Below are 24,634 nucleotides of genomic sequence, written 5' to 3' on the forward strand. Positions count from 1 at the left end.
ATAGAGTAATACCATTTTTGCATTGGAGAGTTCAAAATCTCTTTAATATGGTGACTCTAAATAGGGTCAGGATCAATGTATAAGAGGGCAGGGGGATCTGAGTACTGTCCCATGTTAAAGTCCCTCCAGCCTCTCCACAACCCACCTGATTTGCCCAATGCTCCCATCCTTCCGAGGAGTTCCTCTTTTTGTCCTGATCATTCCTTCAAACCAAGAGTGCAAGTTTACCAAGGACCTCAGGGACACTCTCAGAAAACTCCAACTGATTTTACTCAATCCAGTTTCATAAAATGTTGGATTCAATAAAACCACCAAGTCTAGGGTGATACATTTGTTTTCTTTTGATGGTTTATTTTGGAAGAGAAGAGGAAAAGCATAGTATTTACATAACAGTACAGTACCACTCTCACAGAAATGGAAACATCCTGACTGTTTCAGATTTTTACTGTCTCAATTTTTAAAAAGAAAACAATTTCTGTTTGCCTATCTGTAAACAGCCATGCGTAACCACATAATCTGCCTTCAAACTTTTTGAAAGGCTGTTGTACGGGAGAACAAAAGGATTTGTTCTGAGTTACTCTCGGAGCCTACATTGAGAACCAATAGGTATAAATCAGAGAAGAAATTCCATATTTATGAAAGGAAAATGTTTTCCCCAGTTCCTATAATTATAAATTAAGATATCTCCATAAAATTTCCTTTAACTACAAAAAGTATAAACAAGCAAAAAATAATTCCCTGTGATCCCACCACCCAGATGCAAAAAGTGTTAATATTTTTAAATAATTTGTTTTTGTGTATCATTAAAATATAGTTGAAATATCATACATGCAATTTTGTGTCTTTGTTTTTACCTAATTATTCTCATGCCATTTGAAATTCTTAATATTTTAATGGCTGCATTAAGAACTCATCACGCGAATGAGTCATCATTCACTTAAGCATTCCTTTATAGGAAGGGAAAAACTCTTCCCTGTGAGGTGTGAGCAAAAAAATTAAAAATAATAAATAATCAAAATACAGAAGAAAGGGAAAACTTTATAATGATTACAGCTGTCTAAAGACACTGTCTAGTAGGGAGTGGATTCCCAGTCACCGAAGATGGCCAGAAATTGGCTAACTACGGGCACATCTCACTTTATTGCACTTACTTTATTGCTCTTCACAGATATTTAGTTTTTTACAAATTGAAGGTTTGCAGCAACCCTGCATTGAGCAAGTCTATCAGTGTCATTTTTCGGACAGCACATGCTCACTTTGTGTCCCTGTGTCACATTTTGGCAATACTACCAATATTTCCAATGTTTTTCATTACTATGATAGCTGTTATGGTGATCTGTGATCAGAGATCTTTGATGTTACTATTGCAGTGTTTGGGGTGCCACAAACCACTCCCATATAAGTCAGTGAACTTAAATGATAAATGTGTACTTTCTGACTTTTCCACTAACTGGCTGACCCCACATGTCTCTTCCTCTCCTTGGGCCTCCCTATTTCCTGAGACACAACAATATTCACATTAAGGCAGTTAATAACCTTACAATGGCCTCTAAGTTTTCAAATGAAAGGAAGAGTCAGGCTGGGCATAGTGGCTGATCCTGTAATCCCAGCACTTTGGGAGGCCAAAGTGGGTGGATCACCTGAGGTCAGGAGTTCAAGACCAGCCTGGACAACATGGCGAAACCCCAGCTCTACTAAAAATACAAAAATTAGCTGGACATGGTGGTGCATGCCTGTAGTCCCAGCTACTCAGAAGGCTGAGGCAGGAGAACCACTTGAACCTGGGAGGTAGAGGTTGCAGTGAGACAAGATCGTGCCACTGCACTCCAGCCTGGGTGACAGAATGAGACTCCGTCTCAAAAAAAAAAAAAAAGGAAGAGTCTCACTTCTCTCATTTTAACTCAAAAGCTAGAAATGACTAAGCTTAGTAAGAAAGGCATGTTGAAATCTGAGATAGGCCAAAAATTGGGCCTCTTACTCCAAACAATCAGCCAAGTTGGGAATAGAAAGGAAGCATTCTTGAAGGAAATTAAAAGTGCTACTCCAGGACAGGCATGGTGCTCACGCGTGTAATCCCAGCACTTTGGGAGGCTGAGGTGGGTGGATCACCTTAGATCAGGAGTTCAAGACCAGGCTGACCAATATGGCGAAACCCCATCTCTACTAAAATACAAAAATTAGCCGGGCATGGTGGCAGGCGCCTGTAGTCCCAGCTACTTAGGAAGCTGAGACAGGAGAATCACTTGAACCCGAGAGGCAGAGGTTGCAGTGAGCCGAGATCATGCCATTGCACTCCAGCCTGGGTGACAGAGCAAGACCCCATCTCAAAAAAAAAAAAAAAAAAAAAAAAAAAAGATGCTACTCCAGTAAACACCCTGATATAGTGTGGATATTTGTCCCCTCTAAATCGCATGTTAAAATTTGATCCTCACGGTTGGAGGTGGGCCTAGTGGGAGATGTTTGGTTCATGGGAGCAGATCCTTCATGAACAACTTGGTGTCATTCTCACAGAATTGAGTGACTGCTCACTCTTAGTTCCCATGAGATCTGGTTGTTGAAAAGAGCTTGGCACCTCCTACTTTCTCTCCCTTTCTTTCTCTCTGGCCATGTGATGCCTGTTCCCCTTCATCTTCTGCCATGAGTGAAAGTTTCTTCAGGTTCATTGTCAGAAGTAGATGGCACTGTTCTTCTTGTATAGCCTGCAGAACCGTGAGCCAAATAAACCTCTTTTCTTTATAAATTACTCAGCCTCAGGTATTCTTGTATGGCAACACAAATGGACTAAGACACATACAGATGATAACAAAAAACAGCCTTATTGCTGATATGGAGAAAGTTTGAGTGGTCTGAATAGACATCAAACCAGCCATAACATTCCCTTAAGCCAAAGCCTAATCCAGAGCAAGGCCCTAACTCTCCTTAAACCTATGAAGCCTAAGAGAGGTAAGGAGGCTGCAGAAGAAAAGTTTGAAACTAGCAGAGATTGATTCATGAGATTTAAGGAAAGAAGCCATCTCCATAACATAAAAGTACAAGACAAAGCAGTAAGAGCTGATGCAGAAGCTGAGGCAAGTTATCCACAAGATCTAGCTAAGATCATTGATGAAGGTGATGACACCAAACAACAGACTTTCAATGTAGGCAAAATAGCCTTCTATGGGAAGAGGATGCCATCTAGGACTTTCATAGCTAAAGAGGAGAAGTCAATGCCTGCCTTCAAAGCTTCAGAGAATAGGCTGACTCTCTCGTTAGAGGCTAATGCAGCTGGTGACTTGAAGTTGAGGCCAGTGCTCATTTAGCATTCTGAAGATCCTAGGCCCCTTAAGAAATATGCTAAATCCATTCTGACTGTGCTCTAGAAATGGAACAGCAAAGCTGGATGAGAGCATATCTGTTCACATCATGTTTTACTGAATATTTCAAGCCCACAGTTGAGACCTATGGCTCAATAAAAGATTCCTTTCAAAATATTACTGCTTGTTGACAATGTACCTGGTCACCCAAGAACTCTGACGGAGATGTACAAGGAGATGAACATTGTCTTCACACCTACTAACACAGTATTCTTTCTGCAGCCCATGGATCAAGGAGTAATATTGACTCTAAAGTCTTATTATCTAAGAAATATACTTCATAAGGCTATAGCTGCCACAGAGAGCGATTCCTCTGATGGATCTGGGCAAAGTAAATTCAAAACCTTCTGGAAAGGATTCACTACTCTTGATGCCATTAAGGACATTCATAAGTCATGAGAAGAGGTCAAAATATCAACATCATAGGAGTCATCTATGAGATGACTCTGAGGGGTTCAGGACTTCAGTGAAGGAAGTAACTGCAGATGTTGTGGAAATAGCAAGAGAACTAAGATTAGAAGTGGAGCCTAAAGATGTGCTGAATTGCTGTAATCTCATGATCAAATTTGAATGGATGAAGAGTTGCTTCTCATGAATGAGCAAAGAAAATGATGATTGAGATGGAATTTACTCCTAGTGAAGATGCTGTGAACATTGTTGAAATGACAAGAAGCATTTAGAATATTACATAAACTTAGATGACAAAGCAGAAACATGATTTGAGAGGATTGACCCCAATTTAGAAAGAAGTTCTGCTGTTGGTAAAATGCTATCAAATAGCTCACATGCTACAGAGAAATCTTTTGAGAAAAAAAAAGAGTCAATTGATGTTTTCAACCACATTGTTGTCTTATTTTAAGAAATTGCCACAGCCACCCCAACCTTCAGGATTGTGATCAGCAGTAACCATCAACATTGCAGCAAAACCCTCCACCAGCAAAATGATTATGACTTGCGGAAGGCTGAGATGATTGTTAGCACTTCTTAGCAATAAAGTATTTTTAATTAAGGTATCCATGTTGTTTTTTAGATATAGGGTTATTGCATACTTAATAGACTACATAGTCTATGCATAGTATAAACATAACTTTTATATGCACTAAGAAACCAAAAAAAAAAATTGTGTGACTCACTTTATTGTGACATTTGCTTTGTTGCAGTGGTCTCTGAGGTATGCTTATATCAATCAAGAATGTTGCCATTCAGATTGAAGCACTACACGAGGAAGGTTAGACTACCTGAGCTGTAAACTCTTCAATCCTGTGCTTCCATGGCTCTCAAGCTTCCAGACCTATAATTCGATTAATTCTACACTTCTGTGTGTGTGCTTGAAATTACATGTTTGATTGTAAGCTATTCAGAGCCACATCGAAGGAATTACATTTACCAAGGAAATTTTTAGTGTCATCCCAGAACATGAAGCTATGAGAAACCTCATTTCATATTTCCTACTTTTCCTGCTTACCAATAATAAAAATATCTACTGATACATTCATAATTACATTAGTAAGTATATCTTACTAATATAGCAGATAAATCTGATCTTAATGCAAGAGAAACAGTGTTTATCTTGGTACGACGAACAATGTACTCCACAGAAAAATGTCCACAAGATGCTGCCTCCCAAGGGACTGATTTGCATTATTAGAAGTATAGCACATCAGGAGATGTGGTTTCACACTGGACTGCAAACAGAAAGTGAGTATTTCTACCTGAAGACCCTTCAACATCTCCTATACCACAAATGACATAGTGGAGAGAATGAAATCAAAGAGAATACTGATTCAATAAACCTTAAGCAGAGAGAGGGAGAACTGTGTGATCACTTAGCCATGGTCAGCACACCACCAACTTTACTGGAAGAAAGCAAGCCTTCTATAGAAATCAATCAGTGTGGTCTCCATTCTGAAGGTGACACCCTGAGTAACTGCAGTAAGTTAGACTAAGGGAGTGACACTGACCCTGAAGGAAGATGTGAGCATCTGATGTAGACCAGAGTGCAGGACAGGGGTTTTGGAGTCAGATAGCCCTGGTTTCAAGTTCCCCTGTACCACTTACCAGCAGGTTAACTGAAGCGAGTAACTAATCTCTCTGAAATTTGTAGACTTTGCTATGATGACTCAATGAGCTGATTTAGATCATTTGACCTGCACAGCATTTTGCACCGTATTGAAGTTCAATACATCGTGTCCATTTCCATCATCAGGGTTACTGCTCCAGTGTACGGGTTCCATCAATCCTATGCTGTTGCCATTAGGCGCTAAAGAACCCTCTAGGAATTGTCCTATGTCATGTTTCTCAAACTATTTTCAGCATCGTCTTTCTCTCAACTAGAAGTCTTTCTGGGAAGAACAAATAAGGGACAAATGTGTTCGAATCAAAGGCAAGAAGGTCCTCTTGCATCTTCACCCCATCTGGACCCAAGGGTGCTCTCCAGAGCCTTGAGACTCAGCAAAGTGCAACTCTAAAACCACTAATACATAGATTGCTGAAATTTGCAGGGGATACCTGCCATGCCAAGATTCTGGTGTCCAGAGAGAAGAAAGCAGCTGAGAGCCCTCCTGCACTCTATCAGATCACAGAACTTAGCTTCAGAAGCTTATTTAGGTGTCAGTGCATACGACACCACCAAGCTTTTTTCTAACTAAATTTAGATAAATTAATTCAAATAAATTAACATTCCAATCTGACTCATTCTTGGGAATATCAAATACCAGTGCCTGAGTGAACATATGTGCCACACCAAAACTGTAAACTTGTGCTGTTTTTCACACCAAAAAGTCTAAACAATAAATAAGTCTTTCTTTCTTTTCTTAGGGTCATTCCTTAACATATACCTGATATTCTATGGGACAAAATGTACCAGATAGTTCAACACTAGAGGTGGGCAGTCAGGGGGTGAGGGGTGAAGAATACATACCTTTAAACAAAAAAGGCACTAAAGCACAATATAGTTAAAGAATAAGCTGCATGGTTTTTAAAAGTAAAGCCGTAATGCTCTAAAAGAGTTAATTCACTCCCCAGGGACAACTATGTGTTGATTTCACCAGAGAGACATTTTTGTCCCAAAATTAAACCAAATAGAAGCCAGAAAGTTCTACACTGAAGAAAGAGCCACTTAGGTCACTTAAAGTCCAGTGCCTTTTAGACATAAACTCTTTTCCAATTATTCAAGCTATAATTTTCACTTGGGGAATATGTGAGTTATCAGGTACTAGAAAGTGTCGACCAAATCCTCCTTCGCTCCTGTCGGCATGTGTGGCCAGCACTGTGACTGGCTAACCCTATCCCTCCTCCTCTGTTCATCTCAACTTTTGAGTTAAATTAGGTCCCCCCCAAAAAAATATGTTGAAGCCCCCCAGTACCTCACAATGCGACCTTCTTTGGAAATCGGGTCTTTACAGTGGTGATGAAGTTAAAACCAGGTCCTTAAGGTGGACCCTAATCCAAGATGACTGGGGTCCTTATAAGAGGGGAAATTTGGACACAAAGACTGACATGCATAGAGGAAGGCAATGTGAAGACACAGGAAGAACACTATCCCTACAACAAAGAATGCAATGCCTGAGGCCAGCAGAAGCTAGGAGTGAGGCATGGGACAGATTCTCCCTCACAGCCCTCAGAAGGAACCAACCCTATGGACACCTTGATCCCAGACTTCTCATCTCCAGAACTGTAAGGCAAGAACTTTCTATTGTTTAAGCCACCCAGTTGTGGTACTTTGTCATGGCAGCCCCAGGAAACTCATATAACTAGAGAGGCCGGAAAAGCTGAAACTTCCATCTGTTCACTCTCTCAGATGCTCCTGTAGCCTGGAGCGACCATGCAGCATAATTTTGGACAATGAAATGTCCCAAATGGAAGTGTGCTGGTGCTTCTGGGGAGATGTTCACTTTAGTAGGTGGCAGGGTTAAGAACAGAGCAGGAGAATGATAATCGGGCTCTGAGATCAGAATAGGGAGGAGGGGGCTGTGGAGCACATCTCTGGTCCTTTATAGCAGAGGTCACCAGACTTTTTGGCACCAGAGACTGGTTTCGTGGAAGACAATTTTTGTGTCAGAATGAAACTGCTCCACCTCGGATCATCAGGCATTAGATTCTCATAAGGTGCATGCAACCTAGATCCCTCACATGCCCAGTTCACAACAGGGTTCATGTTCCTATGAGAATCTAATGCCACTGCTGATCTGACACAAGGTTAACTCAGGCGGTAATGCTCGCTCGCCCACAGCTCACCTCCTCCTGTGCAGCCCAGTTCCTACTAGGCCATGCACTGCTGCAGGTGCGCAGCCCGAGGGTTGGAGACCCTTGCTTTATAGCATCAGGTGGAGTCCCCACAGCTCCCACAGAGCCCTTGGACCGGACCAGCAAACATCTCAAGGGAGGAAATAAAGCCTTAGGTGTACTTAAAGCAGAACAGGAAAAATGTCCAGACAGAGGTTTGTGAGCTTGTATTAATTTGTCTTTAATTTGGAAAAAGACGTAGAAATGGGCACGGTCATGTCCTTTCTATGCATAATCGATTATCATCCAGATGATTACACAGTTAGGAAACACCTGAAAGAAATAAAAAAAGAAGAAGGAGGAGGAGGAGGAGGAGGAGAAGGAGGATGAAAACAAAATTGCCTCAAAATTCTAAAGTAAAATCTGAAAATGTCATAACTTTCTATCATTGTGCAAGAAGTCATTATTTCATAAACAACTGCTATGGTGTCCTGAAATTCCAAGGCTAAATAACATCTAAATACTCATTTAGAATTCGTGGGAACCTGACAGTAGAACATTCCTCTAAGACAGTGGTTTTCAACTGGGGGCAATTTTGACCCCCGGGGGACATTAGGCTGTGTCTAAAGACATCTGTGGTTGTCACAAACTGGGAAGGGGAGTGCTACTAGCGGGTAGAGGCCAAGGACGCCGCTGAAAATCCTGCAATGCACAGGACAGGTCCCCACAGCAAAAAAATTATCCAGTCCAAAATGCCAATAGTTCTGAGGACAAAAAACCTTGCTCTAAGATACAGTAAAGCTTCTAAAAAGAAGATTAAATCTTGCCAGCAGCAGAAATGCAAGGAACAAGTAGAAATGACGTGCTGTAAAAGTGTGGGTGGTGTCCTGAATTCTACTGAGAACTGCAAACACAGGAGGGGAAAAATGGGTAGCACAGGGGTAAACAAGGCAAGCAACGTTCGGGAAGCAGGAGCCGGCCTGAAGCGGAGAATCTGCCAAGCTGAGCCTGAACCCGCCGTTGAGCCTTCACATCAGTATTACTCAGCCACTGACTTGTTTGCGTAGCCATGGCAGCTGGCAGGGACATGCAGCCTCCTCAACAAACAGCTTCATCAATTCGTAAAGCTCCCATTCTTTAGAAACATTTCTAAGACAATATATGAAATCCATTTTCTCCTGATTTTACTTGAAGATGAGTCACACAAGACACCAGCTATATGCTTGATTTCAGGCTTTTAAATAGGGAGAGCAGCTATTGAAAAAAATTACAGGGTAGGAATGGCAGACAAAGGCACTAAAAAGACTCTGAATCATTCTAATTTTTATGGGGAGTGGGAGAAAGCACACCCAGCTTAACCAATTTACATCATTTGGCTTTAGAAAATAAACATATACATCATGCTGATAATTGTGTGCCTTGTTTCACATGCAGGGATTAAAGCAGTTTTAGGAAAATACTTGGAAATATAGAAGTGGAAAGCAATAAAATGAAATGGCAAAAAAAAAAAAAAATTAGCTATTGAAGTACAGATGCTCCTCGACTAATGGTGAGGTTGTGTCCCGATAAAGACGTCGTAAGTTGAAAGTTTCTTTAGTCGGAAATGCATTTAATACACCTAACCTATCGAACATCACAGCTTCACCTTCCCTACGTTAAAAGTGCTCAGAGGCCGGGCGCGGTGGCTCAAGCCTGTAATCCCAGCACTTTGGGAGGCCGAGGCGGGTGGATCACAAGGTCAGGAGATCGAGACTATCCTGGCTAACATGGTGAAACCCCGTCTCTACTAAAAATACAAAAAACTAGCCGGGCGCGGTAGCGGGCGCCTGTAGTCCCAGCTACTTGGGAGGCTGAGGCGGGAGAATGGCGTGAACCCGGGGGGCGGAGCTTGCAGTAAGCCGAGATCGCGCCACTGCACTCCAGCCTGGGAGACACAGTGAGACTCCGTCTCAAAAAAAAAAAAAAAAAAAGTGCTCAGAACACTTACATTAGCCTGTATTTGGGCAAAATCATCTAACAGAAAGCCTATTCTATAATGAAGTATTGAAAGTCTCACGTAATCTGTTGAACACTGAAAGTGAAAAACAGGATAGCTGCATGCACACTCAAAGTATGGTCTCCACTGAGTGTGTATCACTGTCACACCATTGTCAAGCTGAAAATCTTTTTAAATGCATATTCATGAGCTGGAAATCGTCTGTATATCTATTACCATTTAAGAGAAATGACTTAATGAAGCTTATTTCCAAACCCATAAATCATTTTCTTTCCCAATCAAGTATCTCCATGTAAACTGAGTCACAAGAAAAACTAAGTTACTCGCGGAGACCTCTACACATTAGCGTGGAGGACAGCCAAGGAGCACTCGACATTTTATCTCCACAAAGAGATAGAAAATGCACTTGGCAGCCGGGCACAGTGGCTCACACCTGTAATCCCAGGACTTTGGGAGGCCGAGGCGAGTGGACCACAAGGTCAAGAGATCGAGACCGTCCTGGCCAACATGGTAAAATGCCATCTCTACTAAAAATACAAAAATTAGCTGGGTGTGTTGGCACATGCCTGTAGTCCCAGCTACTCAGGAGGCTGAGGCAGGAGAATCACTTGAACCTGGGAGGCGGAGGTTGCAGTGAATTGAGTTTGCACCACTGCACTCTGGACTGGGTGACAGAGTGAAACAAACTCCATCTCAAAAAAAAAAAAAAAGAAAAGAAAAGGAAAGGAAAAGAAAAGAAAAGAAAATGCGCTTGGCTAAAGGGTCCACTAAGGTTGCTCCTAGAGTATGCGCGAATTTCTGAGAATATATATATATATTTTTTTTGAGATGGAGTCTCACTCTGTCGCCCAGGCTGGAGTGCAGTGGCATGATCTTGGCTCACTGCAAGCTTGAATTTCAGGGAATTTTTAAAGGGAATTTACTATCACTAAAGGAAATTGACAAATGCAACCCTGAACTTTGAGTTAGTGATTCTTCTGAGTTTTTTAGTAACATTAAAAGATGGAAAAATGCATTTTCTCCTTTCAAGCAAGCACAACAGCAATAGAAGAAATAGTTCATAATGGAATTATACAAGGACTTTGGAGATCATTGACTTTAAAGCCTCATTAACTAGGACTTCTATAATTTGGGTTTGATGATAATTTAACCAAAGCCTGGGCTGAAGTGGACTCTGCTAGGTAAACCTATATAGAAAAAGAGAATCCTTGATAGTAGAAACAAAATGACAGAGTTAAACAAGCCTCAATCATATATGTGAATTAAACCATTTTTCTCCATGGGTTAGATAGGGCCCCTAAAAAACTGTTCTAGGCACCAACACATTATGGAAAAGAGGAGAGAAGGAGGAAGAAGGAGAGGCAACAGCAGCAACAGTTAATATTTATTGTTGTGACTTGCCAGGCAATGAGTTAAGATCTTTATAACAATTTTTTTCATTCAATACATACATGAAACAATAACCTGATCAGCCAGATACTGTTACAGGTCTGGGAACCTTTATCTGTAATTCCAAGATCCAGGTTTTTTCATAAGTCATTTACTGACAAAGCTTGGCCTGACCTGACCCAGCTGGGCAGCAAATCCTGACCCAAAAAGACAAGAGGCTATTTATGGTCTTCATTTATCCCACTTAGTGTTGCTGGCGGGCTTTGCTGCAGACCTGTGAATGTGACTGACGGTAGGGAACTGTCCCAGACACCACAGTGGAGGGCCGTGCAAGCCTGCCCTCTGCATTACCTTTCTAAGTTCTGAAAAATTCTGAGCTCAAAAACACACTGGGCCCAAAGAATTTCAGATGAGAGGTCATGGAACCTGTGCTAACCCCTTTCTGCAGATAAGGAAACAAAGTCTCCAAGGCCGTATCTCAGAGAACCTGCCCAAGCTCACATGGCCAGTGAGTGAATATACAGCAGAGACGGGATTCAGCACCAGGCAGGTCCAACTCCAGAACCTGCATCATAGTTAGATGTGGCTTGTGGGACTCCCATGCCTTTCTATTGAAATGGAAAGTAATACAACCACATTTAAACGATACTTTTTTTTTAGAGACAAGATTTGCTTTGTAGCCCAGGCTGGAGTGCAGAGACACAATCATAGCTCACTGCAGCTTCAAACTCGTGGGTTCAAGACATTCTCCCACTTCAGCATCCCAAGTAGCTGGGACTTAATTTTTATTTTTAGTAAAGAGAGGGGTCTCACTATGTTGCTCAGGCTGGTCTCGAACTCCTGGCCTCAAGTGACTACGTTGACCTCCAAATGAACTGGGGTTACAGGCCTAGGCCACCATGCCTGGCCTTAAGTGATGCTTTTAGCTAATTGAGATAAGTCACTGATAAGGTTTGGCTGTGTCCCCACCCAAATCTCATCTTGAATTGTAGCTCCCATAATCCCCACATGTCGTGGGAGGGACCTGGTGGGAGGTAATTGAATTATGGGGGTGGGTTTTTCCCATGCTGTTCTTGTAATAGAAAATAACTCTCAGGAGATCTGATAGTTTTATAAAGGGCAGTTCCCCTGCACACTCTCTCGCCTGCCACCATGTAAGATGTGCCTTTGCTCCTCCTTTGCCTTCTGCCATGATTGTGAGGCCTCCCCAGCCATGCGGAACTGTGAATCCATTAAACCTCTTTTTCTTTATAAGTTACCCAGTCTCAGGTATTTCTTATAGCAGTGTGAGAATAGACTAATACAGTCACTGAGCATGCTAAATGAATGAGCTCACTGTTCTTAAGATGTCTGTAAATCGCCATGACCCACTCACCTGGTCCCTGCTTTCTTCCTGGCTGCCCATTTCTCGAATCTTCTCCAAAATGGTGTCCTCAGTGGACCCAGTCGTGCCCAATCTGCCCCTAAGGAGGGCTGCAATTTTCTCCCTAAATGAGGAGTACTGGCTTTGTGAGGCTGTGACTGCATCCCGACTTGCCTTCAGACTCTTCTCCAACTCAGAAGAGCTTTTCTTCAGGAGGCTCAGCTCCTGCTTTGAGGCATCCCAGACCTGCTGGCCAGCAAGCAGCCTTTGTTGGAAGATCTTAACTTCCCTTTCAAGAGCTTTTTTTGCTTCTACAGCACTGAGCAGGTCCTAAAATGATTACAGAAAGTGAAGACAATAACATTAGTAGTCAACAGGGTACACCTGCATTTGCTATAGCAAATTCATTGACTTTGCCTGCTAATGACTACAAGGGGTTGGGTTAATTACTTCTTCCATTTTTAACTCCAAGTTCCCTATAGTCTCCTCATAAAGTTATTAAATCCCAATGGTATGTCAGGAAAATTTAGGTGTCTTAAAAACAGAAAAGGGGGCCCAGCGCGGTGGCTCACACCTGTAATCCCAGCATTTTGGAGGCCGAGGTGGGTGGATCGCTGAGGTCAGGAGTTCGAGACCAGCCTGGCCAACATGGTGAAATCCCACCTCTAGTAAACAAAAATACAAAAATTAGCCAGGCGTGGTGGCACACACCTGTAATCCCAGCTACTCGGGAGCCTGAGGCAGGAGAATCGCTTGAACCCGGGAGGTGGTGGTTGCAGTGAACTGAGATCACTCCACTGTACTCCAGCCTGGGCAACAGAGCAAGACTCCATCAAAAAAAAAAAAGAAAGAAAGTAAAACAGAGAAGGGATATAAAATACAAAATCTGGGTTAGAAAAAAGAAGGAAACTTTGACACATAAGCCTTTTCTGTGTGGAACACTGGAAAGAGTTAATAAAAACAAATCATTGGATAACATATTAGTAGATTCAGTCCATATATAGAATATGTTTATAGAACCATCTTTCTCAAGCTTGGTGTATATGGAAATTGATTTTTAATAAACAGTAAGCTCTCAGAGTTCTAGCTAGGCACTAACAATTATTTGAATAAAGATGCCCCCTTAATACTATTTTAAATAATAGAGGAATATTCTCATAAAAACATCATTGCATAAAAATATTCATTGACTTCCAATATCCAATATTCATTGCATATCCCCTTGTCTCATAAAGACAAAATTAATGCAGAAAGAACCTAAAGAAAGGAAACAGAAACAACTAGCCATTTGGTAGATGGGAGGATTAAAAGTAGAGGGAAAGTATCATACTTAGAAGAATAATCTTAAAGAATATAATATGGGCTGGGCACAGTGGCTCACACCTGTAATCCCAGCTCTTTGGGAGGTCAAGACAAAAGATCACTTGAGCCCAGGAGTTGGAGACCAGCCTGGGCAACTTGGTAAACCCCCATCTTACATAAAATAAAATAATTAGCCATGCATGGTAGCATGTGTCTATAGTCCCAGCTCCTTGGGAGGCTGAGATAGGAGGATTGCTTGAGCCTGGGAATTCGAGGCTACAATGAGCAGTAATTGCATCAGTGCACTCCAGCCTTGGTGACACAGCATGACCTTGTCTCAAAATAACAACAACAAAAGAACATAACGTGTGAAATTAGTTTCAGAAAAGTAATGAAGGACATAAAGAAGGTTACCTGTGCACTTAATTCTATTTACCACAATCTAGAATGGCCCACAGAGGCACCAAAGGAGCATCTTTTTTTTTTTTTTCCAAGATGGAGTTTCACTCTTGTTGCCCAGTCTGGAGTACAATGGCATGATCTCGGCTCACCACAACCTCCGCTTACTGGGTTCAGGCAATTTTCCTGCCTCAGCCTCCCAAGTAGCTGGGATTACAGGCATGTGCCACCATGCCCAGCTAATTTTGTATTTTTAGTAGAGACGGGGTTTCTCCATGTTGGTCAGGCTGGTCTTGAACTCCCGACCTCAGGTGATCTGCCCGCCTCGGCCTCCCAGAGTGCTGGGATTATAGGCGTGAGCATCTTTTAAATTGATTTCTTAAAATTATTTGTTAACATCAAGTTCCAAAATACATGAATTCACATTAAGAAATAATAGGCAGCGTGTTAACTAGCATTGCTATAGTATCGCTGCCTAGTTAACTGGTTTAAAAAAATTATTAAAAATCGTATGTTAGAGGTAAAAAGCACTAAAAAGAAACACAGTATCTTTGAATAACAGACTCTACATCTAAATGAGCTGATAACATTTCAGGCTGCCAGTTAAAATGCAATCATCTCTTTTGCATTAGAACTGGGCTTTAAAAGAAATTTCTCTCCATTAACAGCTTGGAAACAGGAAAAAGGATAGCTTGAAACACTAGTTCCTATTTTTTATAGGAAACGTAACATCTTATTTTTTTTCATTATGGTGACTTTTTTAAAATCAAGGGAGCCTCAGGCATCAATTTGAAAGAAAAGTCACAGAGTAGATATGTAGTTAGAGAAGCCTGCCCTTTTCAGAGATGCAATAACTCAACTAATTATGGAATCTATTTTGTAAAATGCCTTTTGCTTTTCAAGGTCTTGGTTTCCCCTTTCCTTTGCTAAACTAGTTATCTCTATAGAGAAGCCTCACTGTTGCTGCTAATTAAATGACAGTACTTAAAGTAGAGTCAAGGACACTTTATCACAAATTCAGTATTTTAACAGTTTACAGATTTCTCTTCAGATCATAATACAATAGCTTCTCACTTGCTCAATTAGAGTAACTAGTATCAGTAATGGTGATAATAAATTGGGTGCATATTTTACTTGGAAACTACGGTCGATCCTTGGTATCCTTGGGGAATTGGTTCTAGGACCCCGGAAGATATCAAAATTGAGGATGCTCAAGTCTCCCATATAAAATGGAATAATATTCTCATATAAGCTACTCACATTCTTCTGTATACTTTAAATCATCTCTAGATTACTTGTAATACCAAATACACTGTAAATGCTAGGTAAATAACTGTTATGTGTTATTTTTATTTGTATTATTTTTATTATTGTTTTGTTATTTGTATTGTTTTATTTTCCAAATATTTTTTTATCCACAGTTGGTTGAATCCACAGATGTGGAACTTGTGGATGCAGAGGGTCGACTGCATAGTCTGCTGTGTGGTTAGAAAACTGAGGTCCTAAATTCAATGATGCCAGGATGGAAATTAATCCTAATTGCTTTAGAATTCCAAAACCATATGGAATACTATATATTCACTAAAGACCCTCAAAATACACAAAAAATATCTCAGATGCTTGTGACCTTTGGAGTTACTGTCAATTTGGAGTAGATGACTCAACTGGCAGCTAACACCACAAGACCAATAAACACAATTAAAACATTGCAACTATGAGGAATTTTTCTATCCCAATATCATTATTGTTCCACCGACTTCGAGAAAAGGGCCAAAACAATCTTCTCTTAACAAATCCAAAGAACGTTTTCTTTTTAAACCTAGGCATCAACATTTATGTCTAGTGAAAATCCCAAAATTAGTTTGTGCTCACAGAATACAGTGCTGCCTGTAAGCAGGTTGGGTTTCTGTTTTCCAGGCACATTCAGCTCAGTGAACACTGAGCTGTTTCTTGTATCAAATGCAGGACTCGAGAGCCGGAGTGACAAAGCTTTGGGGATGGCCGCTCCTTTAGTGCTCTGATTAAGTGCTGCAGGATTCAGGGGCACAGGGCTGATCTTCTGGAAATAAATGTCCTCAGACTGCAAATGCAATTACTTGTGCAGCTATCAGGAGAACGCCACCAGAGTGGAGTCTGGTTCCATGGCTACCTCAAGGATACGCCGAAGCAAGCGGCATGAAATCATGTGACATCAGTACCACTGGCCAGGACCTGGGGATTGCTGTCAGACCACACTGACATACAGGACAAGAAACAAGTGGCTTCCAGTGAGCAAAAGCAAGACTGACCTCCACAGTCTTGTGGGGTCACAAGAGAGCAGGCCCTATAGACTGTGATGGGGATCACGTAAAAACTTTTTATAATTAAATCTTCAGGTTCAGTCTGACTCGTGCAACAAATGTAAAATGATCCTTTCAAAATTACTTTTAACAAAAACTTTTATAAATAGTATGATCATGGCACTCAATTTACCTTCCCATTTAAATATGTGAGTCTGCATCAAGTAATGAAACCATTCAAAGGTTTGTGTTTTTTAAAAAACAATTGATTCCTGTTCTGTTGCTATTTTATGGATTTAGACACACATGAGATCAAATTGCCACTCAAAAATACAATGATTATCATCAGGACGGAGAACCTCTGGCTTGAGCTTAATTCCTTCAATCCTAGATCAATTTTATAAAACAAAAAAATCAGTTGGTTAATTCTACCTACTGCAGTTATGATTAACAAAAAAACTCAGAAATTCCCCCAAACAGGCAGTCTTATACATTGCTGGTGGAAGTGTGAACAGGTATAATTTTAGTATAAATTGTTGGCATAAATGCATAACAAAATTTAACATGCACGTATCTTTCGGCCCTGCAATTCCAGTCCTGAGAATGTATCTATAAGAAAGGTCACTAAATATAGAAAATGAGGAATATGCAGTTATCCAATTATAATATAGCAAAAGACAAGCTACTACATGAATATTTGTTGATATGTAACTTCTTAAATATGAGACATCCATACTATAGAAAATGATGTAGTCTTGAAAATAAATGGGGCAGTTTTTTATATACCAATATGAATGACTCTCCAAGATACAGTTAGTGAAGAAAGTAAGGTGTCTAATAGTGCATCTATACAAATAACAATGGTACATAGTACAGTACCATTTGTACCTTTATGAAAAGAATATCTCTAGAAACATGCACAAGCAACCACCAATTCTCATCACCTCTAGAGAAGGGAACTGTAGCCAGGGGTCAGAAATGAAAGGAAGATGTGATAGAATACTGGCAACTATGAAAACACCAGGGAATTTTAGTCCATTTTAAGTGTTGAGTCAACAGTGATATGAGCACAAATATATACACGCACATGCACACACACATTCCCCCTCCCAAACTTGGGCTGTATTCACAAAAGTAAAGTATTCAGAATCAGAGAGGTGATATCCTGCTCTATTTCCTTTGAATTACACCAAGCCTGAAGTCTGGCCTTCAGTTCTGGGATTCAAACTTTAATACAGATAAAACCCTCCCTGGACAGCACTATTCAAATTTACAATCTGGTACCACTCCTGCACCTGCTGTTCCCAGTCCCAACAAGATCATTTCAGAAATTGAGGGTAAGAGATTAGCAATTTCTACAGCAAGTTGACACTGATGCAACATCCAAATACCATAGACTCCTTTTTTTTTTTTTTTTGAGACAGTCTCACTCTGTCGTCTAGGCTGGAGTGCAGTGGCGTGATTTCAGCTCACTGCAACCTCTGCCTCCCAGATTCAAGTGATTCTCCTGCCTCAGCCTCCCGAGTAGCTGGGGTTATAGGCGCGTGCCACCATGCCCAGCTAATTTTTGTATTTTTAGTAGAGATGGGGTTTCACCATGTTGGTCAGGCTGGTCTTGAATTCCTGACCTTGTGACCCGCCTGCCTCGGCCTCCCAAAGTGCTGGGATTACAGGTGTGAGCCACCGCGCCCAGCCTGTACTCCATTTTTAAATGAAGTATGGACCATTTTGAACGAAGTATTGTTAGACTCGTGTGGTAAGTGGCTAGTGGTGACAGTTGCCTATCTGTTATACACTGAAGGAACATGCTACAAATGTGATATTTTAAGGCTGGTTTGCCAACTGTAATCTAAATAAGTATATAAAATCCAGAACCCATTTCTTTCCTCAAAAGAATTTCATCACATTTAAACATAACTATACCTTTACAAAATAAACTAATAGAACTTTTGAGACCAACCTGGGCAACATGGTGAAACCCGTCTCTATCAAATATTTTTAAGAAAAAATAAACAGAAAAAGAAGGAAAGCTGAAATTACAATAGTTTAATTTGAATTCAAGGTACCTACAAATATATTGAGCTTGTTGAAATTGCTTTAAAACCTATTCTCAACAAACCTCTGTTAGATTTGTTTTCTACTGTAAGTATCTGAAAAGCAAAATATAAAAACAGTTTCCTAGGGGCCAGGCGCAGTGACTCATGCCTGTAATCCCAGCACTTTGGGAGGCCGAGGCAGGCTGACCACCTGAGGTCCAGAGTTCAAGACCAGCCTGACCAACATGGTGAAACCCTGTCTCTACTGAAAATACAAATTAGCCAGGTGTAGTGGCACATGCCTATAATCCCAGCTACTGGGGAAGCTGAGGCAGGAGAATCACTTGAACCCGGGAAGCAGAAGTTGTGGTGAGCTGAGATTGCACCATTACACTCTAGCCTGGGCAACAAGAGCAAAACTCAGTCTCAAAAAAAATAAAAATAAAAATTCCTGTACAACAGGCATTGAAAGCGACATTGTCACCAGTCCAACCAAGATTACCTAAGTGAACCAGCAAGAAGCTAGCTCATTGTCACAAACTTTAAATACTAACATAAGCAGTATTCATTCAAAGTGTGTATGCAGAACTTTAATGCAGGGAATTTTAGTCATAATAAAACTTATGACTAAAGAATAACAAAAGGAAGGCTATGAGTATACTAGTGATACTAGTAATTCATTACACTAATCTCCTACATACAAAGAAGACTGTGCACAATTTGGGTAATTCTATTATTTCTCCCATGTTTATTCTGATTTCCATTATTGAAATTTAATTTTATGTCTGTGGCTTCTAATACTTAAAAATTTGAACTTGTGCTTGGTGTATCTCATTAAATAATTTTTTCTATTAATTCATTTTATAGAATTTAAATAATTTTTTCCTATTAATTCATTTTATTGTATTTTGTAGAAGTATTTGTCAGCAATGGACTGGAAATAAAGACAAAACTGTTCTTCCCCAAAGATAGTTTGAAAAAAAATGCACATTCAGAGTTTAGGAAGGAGAATGGCAAAAGTCTTGAAATCATGTTCTAAGAGGAAACATTAAAAGAACTGGAACATTTATCCTGCAGATGTATTTAAATGCTTGGAAGACTCGTGTAGAAGGAGGATTAGGTTTCTCCTTCTCAGGCCCATGAGCCAATAGAATGGAACCTTCAGAGAAACATTTTACTTCAAATTGAAGAAGACCCTCTCCAAATCTGAGCTTTCCCCATGGCATCATCAACTGTGGAAAATCAGAATCCAGCTTAAGTTTGAAATTCTCAACACTGACCAAATCAGTACTAGCTGACAACAGATTTAGCTGCCCAAGAGGCCAGTGTGTTCCTGGGCTTCACGACAGCCCTGCAGACACTCGCCCTGAACTGATCAGACGGTGCTTGAAGGACCATCAACAGTTCCCATCTGGAAATTGCAAAAGGGACACAGCAAAATGGAATGTGCTCAGCATCACATGCTGAGATTAGACCCCTAATAAAAATAGTTATAGAATCATGTTATTTAACATATGGATTTAACTGATTTTAAATTTTTAGAATGAACCTAAAGACAAACTACTGTACATTCTGTTACAGCTACAGAACAGAATGTAAACTTGGACAAGGCAAATACAATAATATGATAAAAACCAGGAAGTATTATAGAAAGAAAAGGCTAAAAAATAAGAGGCATTAGAAGTTCTCAAGGGGTGGGGCTTCAAGATGACGGACTAGAGGCATCTATCAGCTGCCCCTCCACAAAGAAAAATAAAACAGTGAGTAGATAATCACAGTTTGAATAGATCATCAAAGACAGAACATTGGAATTCAACAGAGAACTGACAGGAACTCCTAGGGCAAGGAAAGGAGGGAAGAGAAGCAGCCTGTTTGGTTGGCCAGGGCTGGCTGGGAGCACAGAGAAGCTCCCCAGTGCAGGGAAAGGGGAGCAAGAGACCTGCAGCGTCCATATTCCCATCATGGATTCCTCCAGTCCCAGCCACCAGAGAGCCCCTCACAGGCCCAGAGACCAACATAGGGAGCTGTCTGCAGACCGCACAATGGCATTGCTCCAGAGAGGGAACTCAGACTGAATCCTAAACACCCCCCTGAGTCCTAGGCAGCTACAGCAAGATGCCATTTTGAGAGCCAGCCTCCACCAGACATCACCCTGCCTTGGGGCCCAACAGCCCCCGCATCTCCACATCCCAGGAGCCCCACTGCCATACCCCACCTGCAGCTGCTGCTTCAGCTGGCTGTTGCTGTCAGGGCCAAAGCCAAGCCACTGCAGCAACCCCAGCCCACTAACAGCAGGCCACCATCGCACATTTACAAGTGTCCCAAGGACAGGCTCCCCAATGCATAGGTGCCAACTGGGGCCAAAGCATGTGCTCTGCAGCTGCCCGCCTACAGCTGCAGCCACTAAAAGCAATCCCACCTTCTCCAGCAGCAGGGCCCCACTGCAGCTACCACCTCCTCCATCAAAGCACTCCACCAGGAGTCCAGGAATCACCCGACCCTTGCACATCACAGCCGGTGCCGATAGGCACCACCAGGGAGTCTGAGGACAGGCTCACCTGGATTTGCTCTGCCCCTACCCCCATCCCAGAGCATGAAAACACCATCCGGGGACTTGGGGATTACTCTGCCACATCCACCATCATTAGCACCCGAGCACTTCTACCAGGGACCTGAAGATGGACTCACTCACCCTGTTGCTACCACCACAGATGGCACCATCCACACACACAACCTGCAGGGGCAGGGCCTGACCTGCCCAGCCATCACAGCCACTGCCAACACCAGCACAGACAGCTTGAGAGCCAAAGCATTGTCCCATGACTGCTATTATGATAGCCCATGCCACACTGCTGCCCAGGGACCAAAAGACCCACCTGCTACTGCCACTGCCAGTATAGACCTGCCGAGACCTCCTAAGACCAGTGCAAGCAAATGCCACCCTGGGGCCTAAGGACAGGCACTCTTGGCCCACTGCTGTTCCCACCAGGGCCTGAGGACTGGCCCACCTGGTACCCCTGTCCCCAGCAAAACTTCCCACAACTCCACCAACAACCACACCCTAAGCTCCTGAGGAAATAACAGACACCAATGACACTATTTACAGCTAAACAAATTAGGAAACTGCACTGCTGCACACATCCAAAATCAGAGCCAAAGTGTCCTACCCAACCAACATCATAGATGCATCTCCAGGAAAACATCCTCCCCTACAAAAGCAAACCCAAAATATTGGAAGAAGTGACTGTCACACCAGATGCACAGATGCCAACATAAAGACACAAGAAACTTGAAAAAGCAAGGAAATATGATGCCTCCAAAGGAGCGCAATAGGACTCTCCAAGATGGCGGACTAGGGACATTGAAAGCCAGTTCTCCTCAGAAAGAAGATCAAAGTTACTAGTGAATGGACAAATTCTGAATGGAAAACTGAAGGAAATGAATCAGGACCTGTCAGAGTGCCCACAGGAAGAAGCTGGGTTGCAGAAAAAGAAAGCCGCAAGAGCCTGGCAGAGATTGACCCCCGAGAAGCTCAGAGCCCCACAGAAAGGGTAGGTGGGAGGATTTCTCTGCTCCACTCACCTCTCTGACAATCCCTTGACTCTTAAACTGCTGGTGAGCCCCTCTGCCCTTGTGATCCAGGGCAACACTATTGGGAGCAATCTGAGAACTTCCCAAGTACAGAGAACTTAGTGGCCAGCTCACGTAGGCATACTCACACTCCCCTCACACTTGAGCTGAGACCATGGGCGTCATACTGGTCATGCACCCATAGTGGGAAACGGTCCTGCCCAGGGACTCTTCACCCCTGAGTCACCACTAGATCTCTTGCAAACATTCCCCACAACCCATTCGGACTTTGGCAGGTGCAGGGGACTGGTAGGCCCCAAGGAGCTGCTGGATCCCTGGAGATTTAACCCTCAACATGGGATACCTCTAAGGGAGAGGGGAGCACAGCCCACCAAGTCCCTGTTGGGACAAAGGAAACACAGGTAAGGTGCCAAGTACTAAAGGAGGCAGTCCCATAGCCATGGAAGATACCTAGAGAGGAGTCATCTCCACCCCACTTATGCAGTTATGGACACAAGAGTGGTTCTTCCCACGAGGGGCCTGTGAGCACATACTTGGACACAGCATTTTTTGTGCTCTTCACAGTGGCTCTACCATGCTAAAAGTGAGCCCTATGCTGCTCAGGCTTTTACAAAGGGCAGAGACCACCTCCCCTTCCCTACACAGAATGGAACCATCCCGGAAATGGAGGACAGACAAACCATGAAAGTACCTGCTCTGGTCTGGGGGAAGAGACTCTCCCCTGAGCCCATTTTGGTGGTAGTCATCAGAGGGGCATACTGGTGGCCTGCAGTCACATTGTGGCCAAAAACCAAAGGACTAAGCCATTATGAAATCAAAGTCTCAAGCCCTGCAACAGGGATTTGATAGGGAAGCAAATCACATTTCTGCTGGCTCAGGTCAAAGAGCAAGGACACTCCCCAGCCCCTCCCCTAAGGCCTTAGCACACCTACACCCCAACACCATCTCTTCCCACCCACCCCTCCTCAAAAACGCGTCAAGGCATCTGCTTTCACTGGACATCAGCCTACCTGCCAGCTCTTACTCTTAAGCAACATTTACTGGACTGCAGTTTCAACTGCACTACCAAATACAAAATCTACTACCAGAAGGGCTTAGTGCTAGTCCACAAAATAAGCCCCCCAGGACCTCTGCACCCCCAGTCCTACAGAAGATAGAATACCTAAACAGGAGAAAGAATTTCAGATCTTGACAACCAGTCCTTCTAATTAGTTCTTACAGCCAAAATACAGCCCCCTGAAAGCATCCAGAAATGAAGCCAAATGATCACACATAACATATATCACAGCCATACCCCTAAGAGAAAAAAAGAATTTAAAAAAGAAAGTCCCATTCAAACAATAGCAAATTCAAAAATAAGAAGCAACATCTCCCTGAGAGGAGAAGGACTCATTGCAAGAACTCCAGCAGTACAAAAAGCCAGAGTGTTTTGACACCTCCAAAGCATTGCACTAGCTCTCTCACAATGGATCTTAATCAGAACAAAATATCTGAAATGAGAGATAAACAATTCAAAATATGGATTTCAAGGAAAGTCAGTAACATCTATGAGACATTTGAAATCCATTATCAAAAAAAAAACCAGAAAAATGATTCAGGATATGAAAGACTAGATCCCATATTAAGAAAAAAAAAAATAGAACTGTTCAAATTGAAAAAAATCACAAAAGTAATTTCAAAATAATGTTAGAGCTTTAACAATAGTCTACACTAAACAGAAGAAAGAATTTTAGATCTTGACAACCAGTCTTTCTGATTAACCCAGTCAGACATAAATAAAATTTTTAAAATAATTTTAAAAATGAACAGAGTTTTTGAGAAATATGGCTTTGACCAAATCTTCACAAACCTTCAACTTATTGGCATTCCTGAAAGAGAAGATGAAAAAGTAGTATACAACTTGGAAAACCGATTTGAGGGAATAATTCAGAAATTTTTCCCTAATCTTGCTAGAGAGATTGACATCCAGGTTCAAGAAATTTAGAGAACTCCTATGAGATAGTATATAAGAAGACCATTCCCAAGGCATATAGTCATCAGACTATCCAAGGTTATTTAGAAAGAAAAAATCTTAAAGGCCCCTAGAAAAAAGGGCAAAGTTACCTATAGAGGAAAACCCATTAAATTAATGGTAGACTTCTCAGTAGAAACTTCACAAGCCAGAAGAGATTGAGGTCCTATTTTCAGCCTCCTTAAAAGAAAAAAATTGCCAGCCGAGAATTTAATACAAAACTAAGCTTCATGAATGGAGAAATACGGTCTTTCCCAGACAAGCAAACACTAAGAGAATTTATCACCACCAGACCAGACCTACAAGAAATGCTCAAAGGAGTTCTAAACACGGAAATGAAAGAATAATACTTGAGACCATAAAAGCACACATAAGTACAAAGTTCACAAACCCTATGAAGCAATTATACAATTAAGACTACAAGGCAGACCAAGATTCAAATTCAGGAAATACAGAGAACACCACAAAGATACTCCTTGAGAAGAGCAACTCCAAGACACATAATTGTCAGATTCACCAAAGTTGAAATGAAGGAAAAAATGTTAAGGGCAGCCAGAGAGAAAGGTCAGGTTACACACAAAGGGAAGCCCATCAGACTAACAGCAGATCTCTCAGCAGAAACTCTCCAAGCCAGAAGAGAGTGGGGGTGAACATTCAACATTCCTTTTTTTTTTTTTTTTTTTTTTTTTTT

The 24,634-nt window shown here is 41.7% G+C and overlaps 1 protein-coding gene across 1 annotated transcript in view; it reads right to left on the reverse strand.

The window, feature by feature from the left end:
• Window positions 1-24,634, reverse strand: part of CCDC170 (coiled-coil domain containing 170) — an 85,628-nt gene that overhangs the window by 30,576 nt on the left and 30,418 nt on the right. The window contains exon 5 of the mRNA XM_025383587.1: window positions 12,338-12,655. Coding sequence (XP_025239372.1) covers window positions 12,338-12,655 — 318 coding nt within the window. The remainder of the gene's footprint in view (window positions 1-12,337; window positions 12,656-24,634) is intronic.

The sequence above is a fragment of the Theropithecus gelada genome, chromosome 4, assembly GCF_003255815.1.
Source record: "Theropithecus gelada isolate Dixy chromosome 4, Tgel_1.0, whole genome shotgun sequence".
NCBI classification, from domain to species: Eukaryota; Metazoa; Chordata; class Mammalia; order Primates; family Cercopithecidae; genus Theropithecus; species Theropithecus gelada.